The 22,054-nt window shown below is 49.5% G+C and overlaps 1 protein-coding gene and 1 long non-coding RNA gene across 8 annotated transcripts; one reads left to right on the top strand and one right to left on the bottom strand.

The window, feature by feature from the left end:
- The first annotated feature begins 1,040 nt into the window (after positions 1–1,040).
- On the top strand, positions 1,041–17,358 carry mybpc2a (myosin binding protein Ca). Of its 7 annotated transcripts, none has more exons than XM_088436567.1 (28): positions 1,041–1,055; positions 2,987–3,070; positions 3,232–3,380; positions 4,337–4,454; positions 4,561–4,609; positions 5,784–5,840; positions 5,905–6,077; positions 6,193–6,325; positions 7,109–7,233; positions 7,861–7,966; positions 8,030–8,199; positions 9,590–9,755; positions 9,963–10,069; positions 10,340–10,369; positions 10,872–11,011; positions 11,087–11,246; positions 11,825–11,929; positions 12,001–12,189; positions 12,667–12,801; positions 13,255–13,422; positions 13,488–13,576; positions 14,842–15,037; positions 15,234–15,373; positions 15,485–15,669; positions 16,039–16,175; positions 16,388–16,574; positions 16,769–16,824; positions 16,907–17,200. In XM_088436567.1, the coding sequence occupies exons 3-28, from the start codon at positions 3,276–3,278 to the stop codon at positions 17,098–17,100; spliced, it is 3,420 nt and encodes a 1,139-aa protein (XP_088292693.1). In that variant the 5' UTR covers positions 1,041–1,055; positions 2,987–3,070; positions 3,232–3,275; the 3' UTR covers positions 17,101–17,200. The 7 variants fall into 7 exon arrangements, 6 of the variants coding, with proteins under 6 accessions (XP_088292693.1, XP_088292691.1, XP_088292688.1 ...); XM_088436565.1 differs by lacking the exon at positions 1,041–1,055 and adding an exon at positions 1,155–1,175; XR_015868149.1 differs by lacking the exon at positions 1,041–1,055 and adding exons at positions 1,484–2,245; positions 17,325–17,358 and having other exon boundaries at positions 10,872–11,246; positions 15,510–15,669; positions 16,907–16,981.
- On the bottom strand, positions 1,968–5,182 carry LOC148411181 (uncharacterized). Its single transcript, XR_015868150.1, has 2 exons — positions 4,394–5,182; positions 1,968–3,361 (listed from the first exon to the last, which is right to left on the bottom strand). It is a non-coding gene; the product is annotated as an uncharacterized LOC148411181 (long non-coding RNA).
- Positions 17,359–22,054: the final 4,696 nt, after the last annotated feature.

The raw sequence follows: 22,054 nt of genomic DNA on the forward strand, positions 1-22,054 counted from the left end.
CACACACACACACACACACACACTGAGTGAGTTTTTGAAGGGGCAAATTTGGTTGCGAGCGTTGATCCGAGTCCCCGGTCTTGCTCATCGTTGCACCTGCTTATGCACTAAGCGCTCTGGATTGACAACACGCGCGCATACACACACACGTACTCGCTCATCCTCCATTAGACGCAGGCTGGCTAACACGGGCGCATGGCGTCTTAATCCGACAAGGTGAGCGCACAAAAGCTCTTTGTCACTCTCGGGGGACTCCTTGGCCATTAGTTCCTCCCTCCGTTCCTCCTTCCTTCCTTTCTTCCTTCCTTTTCTATCTTTCTTGCTTCCTTCCATCTTTCTTTTCCAACTTCCTTATTATTCCTTATTTGACTTCTTCTTCATCATCTTTTATGGTGTATGTCAACGTGCGGGTGCCACCCAGTGTCCAAAATGAGACGGCAGCACCATTTTAGTAAGGTTCGTTTTCTTTGCACTTCACTCGACTCCTTGAAAACAAGTTTGACAACCATGGGGCATTTTGGAAAAAAGCATTTCATTTTGGGGACAAAAAAGTGCATCTTATATTTGGGGAATTACAGTAATTAGCACGTCTGTGTCCAAACTGCGGCCCACCACCCGCATTTTGGTGGTCCGCAGCATTGTGAAAGGAGTCAAATGGAATACCTTTCCGTGTTCTCTCACCGGTCCACTCTTAATACAATGAGCTGGAGATACTGACGTGATTTTATTCCAGCGCGTGAACAAGGATAGATCCGGACCTCGGTTCGGTCCGCTCGCTTCTTTTCTTGAAAATAGTGCCGTAAGAAGCTTAGGAAGCACCCAGTTTGCAAAATGTTTCGGCCCAGCGATTTGGGATAAGGGGCAGGATTAGAGCTAATGAGTTAGCATGAAGCATTAGTTTGGGGATGAAGGACTCCACCAAGGTTCAGGGCATCATGACTCGGATTAGGCTTTTTGCTGCCGTTGATGTGAAAGCGGTGCATGATAGGAATGTGACGCAGCTTTGGCTTTTGCTTTTGCTTGTCGCCCATCAGCGGACGCGCAGGCCCCCTCAGGTAAGATCTCTCGCTCTCTCGCTCGCTCGCTCGCTCGCTCCTTCCCTCCCGCCAAAAGTGCCGCTCCCGCTTATTGGCGTCCGTGTTTGCCCCCACTAGCGGACTCGGAGCCTCGCGACGGTAAGATGGCGTCCGCCGAGCCCGAGACCAAATTGCCCCTCCTCACGCTTGCTCTTTGCATGTTGTGTTTTGTGCCTCCGCGAATGTAGTGTCCGTCACTGTGTGTCAATGTGCGTGACTCTTTAGCTCGGAGCGTTAGCCATAAACAGTGACTGGTAAGTTAATGGCATAAAGTTAGCATTTGCCGCTAACAAAAGTTTAGGTCGCGGAAAAAACGAGCGGAAACAGTTTGGAGCAAGTGTGCTTGGCGAATCTCATCTTCTCAAATGATCTGCATAGATTTTTTTATGAAGTGTTGACAGATTGAAGGGAATCAAATGACTGCAGATGGACTCATAGCTTTGTCATAGAACGCATTCATTTGAAAGTATAGATTTGCCGTTTCATGGACTCAACTGAGCCACAAGATAGTTTTATCATTTTTATCCGCTGTATCAGTTTTTTTAAAGGTTAGTTGAATGTTTGAAGGCATGTACTTGACTATAGACAGCCACATAGCGTTATCATTTTCATCAGATTTTTTTATAGTTTTTTTTAAAGGTTTAGTTAATGTTTGAAGACACACAATCGACTGTAGACAGCAGCATAGCTTTCTCCTTATCAGCAGGCATTTCTTTTCCAGTTTCGGATGTTTATTTTTATGGACTCAACTAAGCTGCCGTTTTTTTTTTTCGCTCTAAATGTTATTTTACAATTTTGCGGCGATCGCATGACTTACTGTCAGTGAACGGATGAATGAAATCATTTATTGTTGATGTAATTGTCTAAAATAGACAATTCCACACATCGACATAATATGCATTGCCTGTTTTTATTTGGGTTCATTCAGGTTGGTTGTTTTGTTTTTTTCTTCTTCAACGTATGGAGGGGAGGGGACTATGCAGATGGTCATTTTGACTGACCCCAAATGGTTTTATCCGGACTGCATTTTGACAATCGGGCTCTCTTTGTAACGCGTGTATTGTTGACATCGCAACTCGGCAGTTGTGAATGAATGTTGCTTTCACCCGGACTGACGTACTTTCTTTTTCCCACCGACCCGCTTTTCCATGCAGAGTTGCCCCCCGATGGTAAGACGTCTGTCTGCGTGCCGGAACAACAACAACAAAAAATGTGTCGAAAAGCTGATTTGAGTGGTCCCTCGCTCACCCTTGTAGTCCCTGCATGTATCGCCAATTAGAGCTCACGCTTATTATATTTTTTTCTTATGATGCAATCAACACTGACAGAATGTATCCCTTAGGACTAATTGCTGGGGGTCGAGGTGCAAAGGTCGACCCTTTGAGGGGTATCACTGACAAGACATTGTACCCCGAAACGTACAATGATGATGTCTTTATTTGATTTTTTTTTAGCCTGTGTGGACACATGTTAAATGCCGGCTGCTTTCACACCCGTTTCGCCGTCGTGTGCCATTAACGTTAGCGTCGGCGTTATCGACGAGTTGATTGAATCTCGACGCGTCTGCTCGTCCTAGACGAAAGCAGAAGCGGAAATCGTGATTCTACGTTCAACCTGTAGAACTTGCGATTAGCATGTTAGCATACGGTCACATGCTTAGTTAGCTACAAACGCTTTTGTAACTTTAACTTGTTAAACTTTACAAAGCGTCTTTAACTAAACTTTACATTCTTGCGACCTGCGATTTGGATTTTGCAAGGCTTGAAATTTTGCTTCGTCCAATTCAATATTTCCTACAAAGTGAGCCGGTTATGTGAAAGCACCCCCAAAATAGTTGCTCCCCTTTTAAAAGATGTGTATGTATTTTATCTGTGCGTGTGTGCTGTCTGTAACGTGCGTGACCCCGGCAGAGGCGGCCCCTGGCGAGGACCCCCAGCTGTCGGAGCTGACCGGCTTGTTTGCGCTCAAGCCGGAGAGCGCCACCGCTATCAAAGGTTGCTGCAAAATCTCCCCCCCCTCTCCCCGTCTCTTGTTGTCGTACAGACATTTGCGCGTGACCTTTTTTTTTTTTTTGGTTTTAAACGCATTTCTTTCGACTAGCCGATTTTCATGTACCTAACATTGCTCGAACGGAATCGCTCCTCCGCGCGAGCAGGTCAGGATGTGACCTTCTTGGCCAAAGTGGACTCGTCCACCCTGATGAGGAAGCCCACCATGAAGTGGCTGAAGGGCAAGTGGCTGGACCTGGGCAGCAAAGCCGGGAAGCACCTGCAGTTCAAGGAGACCTACGACAGGAACACCAAGGTCCGTTACCTTCTTGGCCTGCGCCTCTACATGCGATTGTACGTCGAAAGAAGACACCGGAGGGCTGAAATTTCACCCGAATGGTGACAACATGTCAAAGTGCAGCCTGGCGCGACCAGCAGGAGCGTGCCGTCCCTCGGCAAAAATACTTCCAGAATGACGTGAAAGAAAGTGACCCAAAAATGATATTGTGTCCATTTTTGGGGACAAATTCTTCCACTTTCTACCGGCGGTATTTTAGCCAAGTGATTGAAGTGTGATAACTAAGTAAGTGGTGGAGCCGTGCTGAACTTTGACATGCTGTCACCATCCGGGCCATATTTCCGCTCCTGGTGTCTTCTCTCGACGCTTTGCCTTTATTATACGATGTCTTTTGTCAGGTTCTGTCAGCCTTGAACATTTGCGAAACAACACACAAGGAAGGAAGACGAGAGACTTTCGATTTTTTTTGCTTGCAAGGAGGACGGACAGAGATGTGTTGGCAGTTACAGATCTCCTACCAGTCATCCTGTTGAACCCTCTTTTATATATTGGAGTAGGGCTTGTTACAAAATGTCGCTCCCCCCTAAAGGTTTTGTGGAAGCACACAGCGGCAACATGACAATCAACGTGTGTGTGTGTGTGTGTGTGTGTGTGTGTGCCTGCTATCAATTATGACTTCATACAGTGGCTACTGTCTTTTTCGCCAAGGACATAACGACCACCCGCGGATCCTTCCGTCCTGTAGTCAGGTCACTGTGTCTCCTTTCTTCTCGTGCTGGCTTCTTTCACAGACAACTTTCTCTTTCATGATTCAAACAAGGTTATACTGTTGAATAAATGCTTTGCAGTCCAAGAGTAAATACGGGATAACTTATGTACATTTATTCTAACACCTTTGATGTTCGGATCAAAGGATTGGCCCAAATACTGCACAAGGATGAAGTTCAACTTTTCAAAGTTAGTTTTTTTCGCAGATCTACACGTACGAGATGCGCATCGTGAAAGTGGTAGACGGGGACGCGGGCGCCTACCGCTGCGAGGTCACCTCCAAGGACAAGTGCGACAGCTGCACCTTCGAGGTGTCGGTGCAAGGTGCGTCCGTCCGTCCGTCCGTCCGTCCGTCCGACCGCCTCGCTCAGACGACTCGTGAAGAAGAAGGAAGCTCAGGCGGCGCTGCTTTCTTCTCTTTTGCTTCCAGCCGTGGAGGAGCAGCAGCAGGACAACATCTTGGAGGCCTTCAAGCGATCGTGAGTGTCTCATGTATTCATGGGGGGGCGTCGCTCGCTAAAATGATAGCGTTGTCCTTTCATGGACAGCTGCTCCAAATGTTATCTGACTGGTGATGGACCAATTATCTGCCCGGCCGATTATCGCCGCATCTGCGTTTTTTAACTCCTTCACTTCATCGACGTCAACATTTTAGAGAAAATTGAAGGCTTTGAGGTGCGTCTTATTATTCTGAAAACACGGTAATATTACTGATTACAGCTTTCAGTTGAAAGAGCGAGCCCCTTTTCTTTTACTAACTCAGCTTCCATCGGTATAGATTCCAATACGAGCATCATCCAGAGTCTGGACAGGGCCGGAGGCTTAAAAAAAAACAAAAAAAACTAGCGAGCGCAATGCCTAAAATATCACCCCGCCATCCAGTAATGCGGCTAATAATTTGACGAAATAGTTTTAATTGCTCGGCGTCCCGGGCTCAGTCGAGCCAAGGTTACGCGAGGCTCCGAGTGCGGCGGGCCCCCGTTTTCACGCATGGCCGAACGTCGTCCGCGAGGTTCTTATCGCTCCCCTGGGAGGCTTTGCCCTCCTTCCGGGATTACGCCGCCGCCGTCAAGCGTGCGTGCGTGTTATCCTTGAGCCGAGCGCTCATCCGTGCAAGGAAGCGCCTCGCGATTTACGGCGCCCACCTTTGAGGGATCTTCTTTTTCTCGAGGACCTCCTCTGTGGGGCGGTAAAACAAACGTCGTTTAACACGACAAAACATCCAAGCCAACTCGCCGTCACCTCGTGACAAGGTCGCTGATTACCAGCCAGTTAAAGAAGCTCCGCAAGCGGGGCGAGTGACGGGACGAGTGACGGGACGAGTGACGGGGCGAGTGACGGGGCGAGCGACGGGGCGAGCGACGGGGCGAGCGACGGGGCGAGCGACGGGGCGAGCGACGGGGCGAGCGACGGGGCGAGCGACGGGGCGAGCGACGGGGCGAGCGACGGGGCGAGCGACGGGGCGAGCGACGGGGCGAGCGACGGAGCTTCGGTATTTCTCCGAGTCGTGGTTCATGAACCAAAACGCAACCCTAACCCGGCGAAGCAATGTAAGTGGCACACCCCTGCCTAGAACAAGAAAGCTGCAGAGCAACTACGCGCCCTGACACGCCCTTGCGCCAAAGTGCTTTCCTTTCTCCGTTCTCCCCCCAGCGGCGACGCCGACGAGGACGCCGGCGACTTGGACTTCAGCGCCCTGCTGAAAAAAAGGTAAACGGTAAGGTAAAAGGTGGGGTTTCGGGCCCGGCCCGCTAACGGGTCCCTCCCCCGCCAGGGCCAAGAAGCAGCAGGAGACCCCCCGCGAGGAGGTGGACGTTTGGGACATCCTGAAGGCGGCCAAGCCGTGCGACTACGAGAAGATCGCCTTTGAATACGGCATCACCGACCTGCGGGGCATGCTGAAGAGGCTGAAGAAGATGAAGACGGTGGAGCCCAAGAAGAGCGACGGTGAGGCGGGGCCGGAGGGCAGGGCCGGAGGGCGGGGCCGCAGGGCGGGGCCGCAGGGCGGGGCCGGGGCGCCTCCGAGCCGCCTCCGAGCCAGCTAAGCCGCCGCGTCCCTCAGCCTTCCTGAAGAAGCTGGAGCCGGCCTACTCGGTGGACAAGGGCCGGCGGATCCAGCTGAGCGTGGAGGTGGCCGACCCCGACGCCCCCATCAGGTGGCTGAAGAACGGACAGGAGATCAAACCTTCGGCCAAGTGAGCGCGTCTCCATCGTCTTATGGCGGGACCGCGCGATCCCTGGCTGGCAATCGGCGCGGAGGTGAAAAAGTCCGACTTGAAAGGGATCTCTGTTCTTCGGGAATCCTTTCCAAGTGCGATAGAACATTTGCAAAACAACGCGCGAGGAAGGAAGACGAGAGACTTTTTCTGGCGAGGGGAACACACAGATGCGTTGGCGGTCACGGATCTCCTGGCGCTCTGCTAACGCATTCTGTCGAGCCCTGTCTTTTATTCATTAGAGTAGCCCCAGTTACAAAACGACGCCCCTCGAAGGTTTCCGGATTTTGACACGTTTCAAACCAGGCTTACGTTGCAGACATATTGGCTAAAATAGACACTTTCCAAAGAGATATCCATTTAAGGTTTAAAAACTACTGGCCGAAAGTTTCAAATGTCATTTAACAGCAGCCAAAAGGTCGAAATTGTAATGCAATTTGATGAAACCAAGATATCGGATGAATGCGGCAAAACTCTTGAGACGTTTTTCTCCAGATTTAAGCAATATGCCATTTTAAAGAGAATTAAGTGTAAAATGAGCATTAATCCGCAGACGTAAGATTTTCAAGCCGAAATTCTAAGGGTGTAGAGTAGTTGGCGGAAGCGGTCATCACTTATGTAATAAGCGTCCGATTTTCTGCCGGAAATCCATCCCAGCCTTGCTTGTTCGCGGCATATGCTCTATAAAAGGTAAGCTGCGTTTCCGCGGCAACGCGAGCAGCATATTGTCTTGCCCGTGACGTGACGCGGCGTTTGCGGCAGGTACGTGTTTGAGAGCGTGGGCAACCGGCGCACGCTCACCATCAACAAGTGCAACCTGTCGGACGACGCCGCCTACGAGTGCGTGGTGGGAGAAGACAAATGCTTCACCGAGGTCTTTGTCAAAGGTAGCTGACTCACCTCGCCCAGTGGCGCTTCCGCGCAAACAACCGCCAGGGCGAAGCGCCGCCGATAATGTCCCCGGGTCACTTTGACCCGGTGTGCATTTAGTCAGCGATATGTCAAATCCAAGTCCAATATTTTATTTCGCCCCATGATTTACCTTCAGATATCAAGAACAGCAAAAAACAAAAAGAAAAGTCTCGGGTCAATTTGACCCGCAGGTGTGCGCATTTATTCGAGACCCGTCCAAAAAGTAACAAATGCGATACAGTACATTATTTATACCCATGTGTTTGTTTCTCTGGATTCGTAATAACATCCTGGGTCAATTTGGCCCATTCAGTCACCCAAGCCTGTCAAAAATGTGTAAAATCCAAATCAAATATTGAGTTTTATCCAGTGATTTATGGCCATTTGTCAAGAACAGCAGTAATGTCTCTGGGTCCATATGACCCGGAGGAGTGTGCATTTATACAAAAGTACCAGAAACACTTTGTTTTGTTTGTAAACCCACTCACAAAGTAACAATTTATACCCTTGTCGTACATTTACTTCTTTGAAATAGTAATAACATCCTGGGTCAATTTGACCCGGGGTAATTCTTTCAAAGTTTTTTTTCTCTTGTCCTCCAGAGCCTCCGGTGACCATCACCAAGCTTCTGGACGACGTCCACACGGTGGTGGGCGAGAAGGTGGAGTTCGAGGTGGAGGTCTCGGAGGAGGGGGCGCACGTCAAATGGTGAGTTCGGCTTTTGTTTTTTTCTTGGTGGGGGGGGACGTCCTCCGCATCGTTTGCCTTCAGGATGAAAGACGGCGTGGAGCTGACCAAAGAGAGCGGCGCTTCCAAGTATAGATTCAAGAAGGACGGCAAGAAGCACATTTTGATCATCAACGACGTCACCAAGGAGGACATGGGCACGTACTTCGCCTTGACCAACGGCGGCGAGTCCAAAGCTGAGCTGGAAGTGGAAGGTACTGCTGCTAAAAGTTGCCAGTGGACCCGCCCGCTTGACTGCGCTGTCCTTGACCTTACAAAATGTCCCTAACCCTGACCCAAACTAATCAATCACCTTAGTATTTCATTCATGAAGCTAATCAATTACTTAATACCTTCATCATTAATGGTACCGATGTACTGAAAGCTACGCGCTTTACTAACTAAATGGACCACTTTGTTACTGAAATGATCTGCGACTTTTGTAATATTAGATGTTAAAATACTAGTATTTGGAAGTCATGAATTACTTTGTACATGAATGACTTTTGGTACTAAAGGTAGGCAGGCGCTTTACTGCCTAAATGGATGACTTTAACATTTCAAGTGTAAAATTTGTGTTTTCGCCAACTGATTCACCCCCCGCCGCCGCCCCGTTGCCCCTTGGCCACAAATGACGTCGCGGCGCCTCGGCTTTTCCGCAGAGGTGCGAGCCGACCGTCCCCCCGGCACTCGGCGGCGATAACGCGTCCAATCGGCCACGAAAGCGAAGCGAAAGGCGGCGAGCGGCGCGGCGCGGCGCGGCGCGGGCTTTTGCCGACAGCCGTTTCAATCGACTTAGCCCTGGCCGCATGTTGACGTTTCCCGTTCGGACAAGCGTGGAAGCTCGTCGCTTAGTTGGCGCCGTAATTAATACCGCTCAATTTCTCCGTCCGCGGCCCCGTTATCCGTCAAGCTCATTTGCTCGACATGCGGGAAAGTGATGACGGGGTCGCGGCTTCAGTCTCTGCGCCGCGCCTCCAAAAATGTTCAAAATTCAAAACTCAGACGCACGATAAATATGCTATAGATCAGGGGTGTCAAACTCGTTCAACCCCCGGGGGGAATTTTCGACATGCCATGCCGCCATTTCTAAATACTTGCAAACCGAAGGTGGAGAGGTACACCCTATTGTCAAATGTAGCCCATGTCGGGCTCATTTACTGCCATTCAAAATCGCAACTATTGTCCATTTCGGACATATTGTAAACCCCATGTTTCATCATGCATTTCCCTCCATTTTGGCACGAATCCTTTCAGCAGCAACTCGCAAACGGGCACGATAGGAATTTTGGTGTCGACGCCCCAAAACCACCGGGTGGCGTATTCGCAAGCCTTTCAATGACTTTGATGATTGGCTTCGCATGGACTCTCATGACGCAGAAGTCTTTAAAAGTCACCCTACTCTAATTAGGACATAATAAATATTCCTATTTCAATTTCGTAAATATATAAAGCGTAGTTACTATTGATGTTATCACAAATTTTTACATAAAGGGGGCGTAGTTGCCCCCAGAAAAACTTTGACTTTAAAACAACTTCAGATTTATTATTGTTGTTGCAAAAAACGGCTAATTTGGGCCCCGTTTTTCTTTTCCTTGCGCGCAGAAAAGGAACTGCAGGTTCTGCAGAGCATCGCCGACCTGACGGTGAAGGCCAGCGACCAGGCCGTGTTCAAGTGCGAGGTGTCGGACGAGAAGGTGACGGGCAGGTGGTTCAAGGACGGCGTGGAGGTGCAGCCCGGCGAGCGCATCAAGATGACGCACATCGGAAGGTAAAATCAAAGCGAAAGCGAAGGGAAGGGAAGCCAGTGCAGGAATTTACATCCGAGTGGACCCTCTCGGCGATGTACCCTTTTGGGACCAAAGTTGGGTTCCCGGACGAAGCCGCGTGACTTTTAAAGGGCTATCGCACAAAATCGTCAAATGGGCGGTGGGGAAACGAGTGCGGTCTCCGCGGTAACGGCGGGGCGTGTCTCCAGGACGCACAAGCTGACCATCAGCGACGTGAAGCCCTCGGACGTGGGAGATTACACCTTCGTGCCCGACGGCTATGCGCTCTCCCTGTCGGCCAAGCTCAACTTCCTGGGTGAGCCGCCAATTCAACTTTTCACCCGCGACGGCCAAATGAAGCTTCATGAAGCACTAGTGTTCATTTTTCACACCTCTGGATGGCCCTCTTGGTCATTGGGCATTTTCATTCATTTACACTGCACTAGTATTTTTCTTTTTTTCTTTAATTACCCATCTCGTGGAGGCAAAAAAAAGCACAAGTTCTCCATGAAGCTTCATCTCCCCATCACTACTTTTCAATTCTACGTTTGGGCAAACTGACTCGTGTCTTCTTCCTGTCTCGCAGAAATCAAGATTGACTATGTTCCCAGACAAGGTGAGTCCCTCAGCATTGGCTTGTAATTACTACACGGCACACAGGAGTATGCCCTTAACTCATTCAATCCCAAAGACGTGTTTTCGCGCTTTGTAAGAGCTCAGACATTCAATCCCGGCTACGTCTTTATGTCAAAGTGTTTGGCTCACGGAGTGTCTACAAAGGGCCGGTTACTAAAATGAAGAATTTACAAAATCAATGGCTTTGGGTAATCTATTACTTTAGGTAATTAAGTACGAAAGTCATCAGTTTCTTTAAAAAATAATATCAATGATTACCTTAGGTACTTGGAGGTAATCAAGTACTTGATTAAGTGCCGGAGGACCTAAATGAATCAATTACCTTAGTGCTCACTATCTAAAAAAAATCGACAAATGCCTTTACTTGCTTTTACTACATTTAAAAGGTTTAAGAAAAAAAACATGAAGAAAGCAAAAGGTTTGGACAGCCCCGCTTTGGTGGAAAGGCTCTAAAAATGGTGTCTAAAAATGTGACGTGCCAGACCCTCCCAAGATCCACCTGGACACCAGCGGCGCGGGGAGCAAGAACACCATCACGGTGGTGGCGGGGAACAAACTCCGCTTTGACGTGGAGATCTCGGGCGACCCCCCTCCGCTCGTGCGCTGGATGAAGGGCGAGGAGGTGAGCGCCCCGCCGTCCGCCGTCCGCCGTCGGCCGTCGCCCATCTGGTCACGTGTCTCTTGCGCCCGCGCGCAGCCGGTGAGCGAGGCGGAGGGCAGGGTCCGCGTGGAGACCAGGAAGACCCTGAGCAGCTTCGTCATCCAGGGGGCCGAGAGGGAGGACCAAGGTTTCTACTCGCTCGCCGTCAGCAACCCGGCCGGGGAGGACAAGGCCGAGCTCTTCGTCAAGGTCGTGGGTCAGTTACGCTCCTCCTTTTTACGCTTTGCGGCTTGGACATTTGGCCCGCTCGGGTCCTCGGGACCCTTTTACATCGCGGGTGTCCAAGTCAAGACGGCCCTCCGCATCGTTTTACGCGGCCCGCAAAATGCTAATTAGGACTGTTTGTTTCTTTTGATTTTGTGGTTTTTGTGTTGACATCCCAGATTTTTGCATGACTTTGATGATCGGCTTAGCCTGGACTCCCATAATGCAAAAGTCTTCCAAAGTCATAATACTCATAATATATATCCATATATACATACATATATATATATATATATATATATATATATATATATGTTTCAATTTCATAAATGTATAAATATACTGCATAGCTACAATTAGGGTTGCTATTTGTACAATTTTTGTACATAAGGGGGGGCGTAGGTTCCCCCCACCCCCAAATTTGATATGTACGGATATGGCTGATGCCGCTGAACATTTTGAGGAGTTGAAGGTAAATATGTATTTCTAGTTGACGATGTTATGAGTCGGCCCAAGTTGGCCGGGGTTAACGAGATTCCATTTTTTGTTTTTTGTTCCTCGACGGGCCAGATGTGCCCGACCCGCCCGAGAACGTCAAGTGCACATCGGTGGGCGAGAACTGCGCCACCATCCTGTGGGACCCTCCCGGCTTCGACGGCGGCGTGCCCGTTAAAGGTGCGGCGCCCCGCCCCGCCCCGCCCGACCCCGTTTTCGGTTCGGAACACGGATGCGCGTGGCGGTTCCAGGTTACCTGATGGAGAGGAAGAAGACGGGCTCGTCCAGGTGGACCAAGCTGAACTTTGACGTGTACGAGTCGACGGCGTACGAGGCCAAGAAGATGATCGAGGGCGTCCTCTACGAGATGAGGGTGTTTGCCGTCAACGGCGTGGGCATCTCGCAGCCCAGCGCCAACTCCAAGCCCTTCATGCCCATCGGTGCGCGCCCTTTGGCTCCTCCCTCTCCAAACTTCACTTTGTTGACATTTCTCCAACGCTACGCTAGATGAAGTTTTCTACCGTGCGCAACGTTGACCAATCAAACAGTACCGTATGCGCTGCGTTTTGACGAGCCGCCTTCCGCCGCCTTGGTAACACAATGCGTACAAATGATAAAGTGGTGTCAAGAAAATAATACATAAAAGAGTAGTTTTTATTCATTTTCATTATATTTAAATATGTATATATTATTGAAATGACGTCCGACTCGAAGTCCATTCAATCAACAGTGATTTGTGCTTCGGGCTACTGACGCGCAAACAATCATCGTACGACGGTACTTCCGCCTCTCTTTCCGAGACAAATCTAACCTGGGGACAAAGTGTCTTTTTTTTTTTTTTTTTTGTTTCGTTTGAAATTGTAAGAAATGTGCTCTTTTTTCCACAAAAGCAACTTTTTGTTTTTTTCCCCCGGCAGCCCCGACCAGCGAACCCACCCGCCTCTCTGTGGAGGACGTGACGGACTCCACCTGCGCTCTCCGCTGGCTTCCGCCGGAGAAAGTGGGACCGGGCGGCATCGACGGTTACGTCATCGAGTACTGCAAAGAAGGAAGTGAGTTGAGTCGACCCCCCCCCGGCCGACTGCAATATTAGCGCGCAACTTGTTAAGTAGGATGCGGCTAATTTTGTGCTAAATGAGGTCGTTATCCCCAACATGAAGTTTTATTGAGGGGAATATAAAAAAAAGGAAAACTCTGGTAATAAAGCGAGAAAACGCGCTTCAATAATAATGAACGATAAGTGCCGATTAGATGACGAACGGAATATCCCAACGAGACGAGTGCGCTCGATTTAAGCTGGCTATGGTCACGGTTGAATCATTTCAGCCGTCATCTAATTTATTGCCTTTCAATGCCCCGGCGTTTTCTTTTCAAATTAAGAGCGAATGAATTAGAACATGAAGCGAGGTCTTACAAAATTGTGTACGGGCCATTCCTTTGCAAAAGCGCGTATCAGCAAATCACATTGAAGTCCTTAAAAGGCATGTTTGGCTCACGCCGGTCAGGTGACGAGTGGGTCCAGGCCAACAAGGAGCTGGTGGAGAAGAGCCAGTACCGGGTGAAGGATCTGCCGGTGGGGGAGAGGATGCTGTTCAGGGTCGTGGCGGTCAACATCGCCGGGCGCAGCCCCCCCGCCGCCCTCTCGCAGGCCGTCACCATCCGAGAGATCATGGGTCAGACCGGCGCCGTCCGCCGCGCGTCCGGCCCGCGTCCGACCCCGCCTCTCCCGTGTCCGCAGAGCATCCCAAGATCCGCTTGCCCCGCCAGCTCCGGGCCAAACTGGTCAAGGAGGTCGGGGAGAAGATCAACTTGGTCATCCCTTTCCAGGTGGGCTTCGTTCTGGACGCGCGTCTCCATCTTTCGCCGGCCAGCTTTCTTTCGCCGCCGTTGACCGGCGTGCTCGCCTTTTTGGAGGGCGTCGGCCCGGAGAGTTTTTGATGAATACTCAATCTTAGAAAGATACAGTACCATCGTTTTACATAGGAGATACGGCACAGTATTTTGTGGCTGTCCAAAACGCTGGGATCCGATTGGCGGATAAGCGTTTTGATTTTCGGGCCCAAACCATTCGGGTGGCACCATTCTACGCTGTTACAAAACATGAAAAATGACAAACGATCTTATTGATTGTGAGACCCTTAATGGTGACCCATTGAACTCATTCACTGCTCTTCACTGCCAAAAACGGCTCTTTGACGTCCATAGCCGTCAATGGCAGTGAATGAGTTCAATCTTCTTCTGCAGCAGATTTAGTGATTCGTTCATGGCAGTATTTGGATTTCTTTTCGGTCTTAATAAGGCTTAAAAACTCATTCGATCTCAAAGACGTATCTAGGGTTAGGGTTAGTTCAGCGGGCGGACTTTCCGCTTTTCTAGCAATCTCCTTTTCCTGTCTTACCGTTGACACAAAAACACATGGAAGCTGTGATTCAAAAGTAGCTAAAAATACACCTCAAAAAAAAAAGGAAGAGTGCGTTGGCTGGAAGTGGGTCAAGTGGCGGTGAAGTGAAGTAACGACTGGCAGATTTAGAACTGCTGACTTGCCCATTTTAATATTTGATTTCACCTTTTTTTTTTTTTTTTACTGTGCCAAATGCACTCAAGAAGGCGTTTGGGCCGGCGAGTGACTGACGACGTGGCAGAAATCAAGCCTTCCGAGTTCCCTCCCGCTGGCATGTTTTCTTTTGTTGTGGAATTTGTAGTATTTAGACGAGATCAGCGAAATAGTCTGCAAAGGGAATTTCGTTACATTTGAAGCTTCGCAAGAACACAGAGTTGTTTAGCGCTCTGTGAGATGGTGCGGAGGAACATTATCGAGGGAAGATTTTTTTTTTTTCCGCATACGGCGTGCGGACTACTACAGAGGGGAGCGAACCTAAAACCCAGAAGTCGTTCAGTTCGGATCATCCCGTTTTTGTCAGGTTCGTCAAGCTAGAACAGTACATAAACAGCAAAGAGGAAGGGGGACAACTAGGTTTTTCCTCGCGAGGAGAGCGGACGGGATCGTCCGGATCCTCTCCGCTCCTCATTTATTCAACATGGAAAATAGCAGAATTTGAGGCCGGAATGAAGGGCGCGTCCACGCTTCCCAGGGTAAACCTCGGCCGCAGGCCAGCTGGTACAAAGACGGCGCGCCCCTGGAGGACCGCAGCGTGGGCACGCGCTCCAGCGAGGTGGACTCCATCCTCTTCATCCGCTCGGCCCAGCGCGTCCATTCGGGCACCTACACGCTGGCCGTGCAGATCGAGAACGTGGAGGACCGCGCCGACATCCGCATCCAGGTGGTGGGTGAGTGGCGGGCGGGCGCCGATCTCTCGGGGGCCAGTCCCGGCCCCCCGCTTAGCGAGGTCATCGAAGCGCCGGCTCGTTCCTCATCCCTCCGGCGGCCAGCGGGATTATTTGGATGCGCGCCCGGATTAGCTTGACGCGATGGGAAAGCTCGAGCTAGCGAGACCGCAGGTCAAGCGTCCGCCGTGTGCCGCAGAAAAGCCCGGCCCCCCCGTGGAGGTGCGCGTCACGGACGTCTGGGGCTTCAACGCCGCGCTGGAATGGAAAGCGCCCCAGGACGACGGAAACGCCGAGATCATCGGCTACACCGTCCAGAAGGCCGACATGAAGACCAAGGTGGGACCGGCGGCCATCTTGGAATGAATATTTCTTTCTTTCTCTCTTTCCTTCTTTCTTTCTTTCCACCCTCCCGATCGTAACTGACGCCAACCTCAACCGCGACGCTAGCTTTCATTTCACGCCCACGCGTCAGGATTGGTTCACGGTGTACGAACACAACCGGCGGACAAACTGCACCGTGTCCGACCTGGTGATGGGCAACGAGTACTCCTTCCGGGTCTTCAGCGAGAACGTCTGCGGCCCGAGCGAGCGGCCCGCCGTCAGCGCCAACACGGCGCTCGTCCGCAAGACGGGCAAGTGGCGCCGATGCGTTCAGCGTGCGCGTTTGCGTCGGGTTCTTCCGGAAATTCTTCTTCAAAGATTGTTTTCAGTTGTTTTTAAAAGTGGCATTTCTGCATCGTTTACATTTGCTTTTTATATTTTTTTTCAAAAGCATTTCAATGTTTTACTATTACTTATTCCAAAGTGATTTTTTTGATCCGTTTGATCGACGAGTTCGTTTCGGGTTTTTTTTTTGGGGTTGAAGTCATCGCATACCAAAGATCATTTTTGGAAGCATCCAAACAAAGCTAATGGAAATGATATGGATGAAAAGGAACGGAGTTCTTATTTTGTATGTGGCCAAAGGGCCAGGTCTAATCCAGGTGTCCAAATGGGCACAGGTCTGGAGTACAAGCCTCCGCCCTTCGCGGAGAAGGACCTGAGCGCGTCCCCCAAGTTCACGGCGCCCCTGGTGGACCGGAGCGTCGTGGCCGGATACAGCGCCGCCATCAGCTGCGCCGTGCGCGGGCACCCCAAGGTAGGCGGCGGGACGCGGGCGCAAACGACCCCGGGGGCCCGGGCTCCCGGAAGTCCGGAGTTTTGGCCCCCGGGAGTTTGAACCCCCGGAGCCCGGGCCCCCGGGAGCCGGGCTCCCCGAGGTCCGGTCCCGGGAGCCCGGCTCCCCGAGGTCCGATCCCGGGAGCCCGGGCCCCCCGAGTCAGCCTCGCTCCGCTCCGCTTCGGGCCCCAGCCCAAGATCACCTGGATGAAGAACAAGATGGTCATCGGCGAGGACCCCAAGTTCCTGATGCAGAACAACCAGGGCGTGCTGACGCTGAACATCCGCAAGCCCTGCCCCTACGACGGCGGCCGCTACTCCTGCAGGGCCGTCAACGCGCTGGGCCAGGACGAGGTGGAGTGCCACCTGGAGGTCCGGGGTACGTCGCGCGCTCGTCTTTTGTCCCTCTTTCTATTTTGGCCTTTCTTCTCTTGCTTTTCTTTTTCTTCCTTCGTTTTTCTTTCTCTTTTTCTTTCCTCCTTGGTTGTCTTCCTTTTCTTTCGCTAATGGCTAATGCGGCGGCGGGCGAGCCGTCCTTCTAATCTTTTGGGAACCTATTTGTTTTTGCGGCAGTGGTCAAAGAGAAAGAAGACGCCAAGAAGTGAGGACGCGCCCCAGCGGGCCGCCGAGTAAATATTCCCCGGAAGCGCTTTGTTTGCCAATCCGCCGCTCGCCTTTGACTTGGGTTTCTCTTTCCCGCCCCGACGCCAGCGCTTCCCGTCGGCGACGCCGCAAGACGAGAAGGACGGTCGGGAGGTCGAGGATTTGAGGTCCAAATGGCCAAAGGTGCCTCCGCCCGCCTCTTGTTTTGCAAAGGACGTCCGAGCGGTCCGCCGCCCGACCGTATGAAAAATGGCTCGGGCTGGAGTTTTGGACGTCGCTTCCACATTGTATCGCGCACATGATCGAATGGGATATGGAAAGATGAAAGCTATTAAATATACTTGTGCACTTCCTTCTAACCTTTGTCACTATAAACCAATACAGTGTTCCCTCGCTATTACACTCTTCGCTTTTTGCTGTCTTACTATTTACCTGTTTTTTTTTTGTTTGTTTTTGTGTGTGCGTGTGCAAAACGTTTACCTGGCATCCATAAAATCCATTGAACTTTGTATTTGTGTTCAAACAGAGAAAATGTTCACATCTACCGGATAAAAGCGCATTATGTATGAGGTGAGTGATCTTGCAACCTTAAATCTATGCATGAAAAAACAAAGACATAGAGTAGAATATGCAAAAACATTTATAGCAACTAAAATACTTATTTTTTAAAACTTTTTTTTTTTAACATAATCTCAGTCATAAATATGACATTGCTTATTTTGGTTATAAATGTGCTGTAATACACAATATACTATTATATTTTGTTACATTTACATTTATCGTAAAGATGTATTAAATGAAGAAATGAGAACTTTTAAACATTTAAAAAAAAAACCTCAACGTAACCTCAACCATATATATTTATTTCATGATACATGTTTTATTATTACATGCATAAGAAATAAAATAGATGAAAAAATAAGAGCATGTGAAACGAAATGTTGTAAACATGCTTGTTTAAACACTAAAAGCACTAAGATATACAGGTTATATGTAGTGTTAATTGTCAGTCTCCTTGTGCTGCTGCACTCTTTGTGTTCCCATAGCCGAAAGGGTCAGACGGTACACGTTGATTCTCATTTTTGCTAGCGTGTACATGGCATTTCGCATGGTGCGTTAGCATCACGCTAGTGATTTGCTAAACGCGCACCTTAAGTTTAAGGGGGCTCGGCATTTGCGCTCACTCGCTTCCCAGCGCGTCCACCGAGACGGCGCGCACACAAACGAGCCACGGGTGCAAACGGCGGGTATCGGGGTCTCATTATCACGCAGCACGTGAGGCCGATTAAGGCGCCCCGACAACAGCGGCCTAATTAGCCGGCCCCCTCGCTTTCCCGCGTCAGCGCTAAGCAAAGCAATTAGCGCTAATTCGCGCGGCCGCAAAACAAACACGACGCGCTGGAGGGCTCGCCCACGTCACCAAATAACAAAATACTTCATCTTGAAAAATCTTCATTTACCTCACATTACTTCATGCAAAATTTGGATCATTTTTTTCCCAATTTTTTTCAAATATTTCTTTTATTTTAGCTTTTCAAACTAAAATCCTAATTCAACTTATTTAATGATTGAATTCGTTTTGAATGATAAAAAAGTCACTCGGACTTAAAGTGTATTCGAAAATGCAATTAAATGTTACCAAATATTTTTAATAAATAGGTTAATATTTATGTTGAAAGAAAAAATATTGATGACCAATGCTTTATTTTATTTTAAATGTATTCATTCAAACAAAATTTTGTCAACTCGTTTACCTGAAAACCAGTGTGTGTGTGTGTGTGTGTGTGTGCGTGTGTGTGTTGGGGGGGTATGTTCATGACATGATTGACACATGAAAAGTCCCTGTGTATGTCTGTATGTACACAAACATCAGGAGAAGAACATCAGCTTGTCGCCACCTGAGCTACACACACACTCCAGTCATGGTTGCTAGGCAACCGCATCACACACACACACACTCCGGCATCACTTGAGACCGACAGCAACTTTCAACACACATTTACTCACACAAAATTACAATTATCCACACTTACTCACAAATACACATACTTACTGTGGCGCAGTCGCACGCATTCCTTGACTGGTACGATGCAAATATTGGCCCATATTCAAGGGGTTTCTCACAAATGGACATTTCGCTCATTCACCCCGTCAGCAAAGAATGCCCGCACGCGTGCTAATATACTGTAAGCTATACAATTTTACAGTGTTTAAATACACGTTGTCATATTTTCCTATATTGGTTCCTAGAGTTAGTTAGAAAAAGCAAATGGCGGGGTAGAGGCGAGGGCCGTTTTAGCACTTTACATGACCAAGCAGTTTGCGGGCCGCAGGTTTGACACCCCGACCTCACGCTCGCACCCGTATATGGTAAGAAGGCCAAAATGGCTTCGCATGTTTACGATTGTACACAACGGGGCCAAATTTTTCAAGGAAAAAAAAAAAAAGGTTTCATTTTGCGCAGCGAATCGGATCGCGTAATTGGCTGGCGCTGGAGCGCTCACGTGCAAAGCATGGAGTGGCGTGCGCCCCCCCCACCCCCCGCTCGCCACAGCCTTTGGCTTGACTCAAACGGTTGCCATGGTTTCCGGACGTTTCCATGGAAATAAAACGACTGCGACAGAGCGAGCCAGCGAGCGAGTTGGCAGGCCGGCGGGATGGGGGGGTAAACAAGTGAGGCGGTCCCCATGGCAACGCAGCAGGTAAATCACAGGCTCCCGCTGAGCGACGTGTCACGTGTCCTTCAAGGAACATTTGCCTTTCCGCTAGCTTTCCTTCCCCGTCCCGCGTTTTGCCGTCGGTCGCCGCGGCGACGCTGCAGAAAGAGGCGAGGGCGGGGCCGTGTCAACAAAACCGATGCCGCCTCACTCGCGGAAAGCGCCCGAGCTCGCCGTCAAGCCTCCCGCCGCCTTGTCTTCCCGCCTTCCGTCCTCCCGCCGGTCCCGCCAACGTGCTTGACGGGCAAAGGGTGGCTTGGCGGGGGGAGGGCGGGGCGGGGCACGCCTCCCGACGCCAACCCTGACCTCCGGATGCCGCCCGCGCGAGAAATCGCCGACCATGTGCGAAAATTGACATTCGCGCTGGCCAATGGCGCTCGGACAAATCAAACGCACCACTGGGACCGAGGACTCGGCGCCCAACTCGGGAGTCGGCCTCAATTTATTTTGGTTTCATCTACCGTGAATTTTGCTTTTTCTTTCCCACGCTTTGAACCCTGCAGCGTACAGGGGGCAAAAGAAGACTCAAAGAATTCATTTGGCGTTATTTTACCTGCCGCTAGGGGGCCACCTTCCCCTAGTAATCGCAAGCAGGCACGTTACTGTTGTGTAGGTTCAGGATTGTAGCATTCTGAGTGTTTTCATGCAGCTTATTGTCTTTTTTTTTTTTTCCACGTCCAATCTTGAAGGCGTTTTACATTTGGCCACGTGTACATGAGTGGATCCAACCGCAACTTGGAAAGTGCTTGTTGACGGCGCGCCGCAGGTGGGCGCCGAACGGCAGGACGGAAAGAAAAAAGGAGGAGGAGGGGCCGAGCGGCCGGCGGATGACTCAGGGAGAGGGGAGGGGGGTGAGAAAAGTTGTATCTCCCTCACCCCCTTCCGCCCTCTCGCCTCCCCCTCAGTGGGGCACAGAGAGGAGTCATCGGTCCTGAGGCGCTCGCTGACATACAAGCCGCCCGCCTTGCTTTGCCACACGCAAGTTGCACTCAGCGAGCGAGCGAGCGAGCGAGCGAGCGAGCGAGTGAGCTCTCTCTCTCGTTCACACACACACACACATATATATTAACTTTAAAAATCTAAATGTACGATTATCGCAATAAATACAACAATAATAATTAGTAGAACTCAAGATTAAAAAAACCTGCATCCAGCCAAAATGTGTCTTCCAGGTTAAAATAAGGAACAAATTTGACGTATTTTGAATTGTAAAACTGCACTAGATTTCAGCAGGGCTTTTCATGGTCAAGCATAATCCATAGTGCTTGTTTCGTCACGTTTTTGGCTTTGAAGCCTTTTTTATTTATTTTTTTTTCTTTTTCTTGCTGCAGAGGAAAAGACTGCGCCTGACTGTGCGGCCCGCGGGGGCGGAGGCAGGAGGCCTTAAAAAAACAAAACAAATCAATAGGGCCTGTCCGAGTTGATTTCATCTCCATGACACTTTCCAAGTGCTTCCTACTGTCTTGCTCTGCACAAAAAAGAGAGAGAGAGGAGAGGAAAAAAAAAGGCTGAAGCGCCGGCTCCTCTTCCAAAAGCTCCTCGGCCAGTGCGCCTGACCTCCGCCTCCGGCGATAATGGCGGCTAACGGTAACGCCGCGTGGAAAAACATCCCAATTGACACTTCAAAGCCTGAAAACGGAGGCGCCGCCCACCCGCCCGCCTGGCAAAAAAAAAAAAAAAAAGGTCCCTAGTGGTATTTCTCCAGCGCCCAGCTCAGCGAATCCCGAAGCGCGCACGAAAAAGAAGAGGAAAAAAACCCTCCACTTTTCCACTTTGGAGTGTGCCATCCCAAAGTGGCCATGACGGTAACGGGGGCGGCCGCCGTCTTCGTTGCGGCTTCCCGCTCACTTCTTAATCACTCGGAAACTATTCTATTTTGTACGTCTTACTATGAATGATCAATTTTGCCGAAAGAGCTGTTTTTAAAAAAACAAACTAAAAAAAAAAAAAGCACAAAGCAAGGATCGAACCATGACCTTAAGTTTATCAATCAGCTACTTGTCCCACAGAGCTACAGAGAATACAAATCACGGGTTTTTTTTTTCCTTTAGTTAAATGGTTTGGAAGTAGGAGAAACCTTATAGTTTAGATTGGTATGTTTGTGTGAAAGAATGCCTTACTAGAGTCTTTTTTTTTTTTTTTTTTTACAAAAAACACCTTTCATTGTCAAAAACCGCCTTATAAAAGACTATATAAATATATATATATATATATATATATATATATATATATATATATATATATATATATATATATATATATATATATATATATATATATATATATATATATAGTCACTTTTTTAATACATTAACTTATTTCTGATTATAATAAATAAATGTGTATACATTGTTATGTGAAAAAAACGCCTTACTATACATGGTCATTTTTTGGTGGCAAAAATGTTTTTTTTTCATCATCTTCCTAAAGATGCGGGTTTGCTAGTTGAGCCTCTGCCAGCAGTTGGACAGAGCAACTCCAGGTTTGCTGGACACAACAAATGAAGCTAATTTTGAAGGGGGGGGGGGGGGGGGGGGGC

This window comes from Hippichthys cyanospilos, chromosome 16 (genome assembly GCF_059441005.1).
Source record: "Hippichthys cyanospilos isolate Australia breed blue-spotted pipefish chromosome 16, RoL_Hcya_1.0, whole genome shotgun sequence".
NCBI classification, from domain to species: Eukaryota; Metazoa; Chordata; class Actinopteri; order Syngnathiformes; family Syngnathidae; genus Hippichthys; species Hippichthys cyanospilos.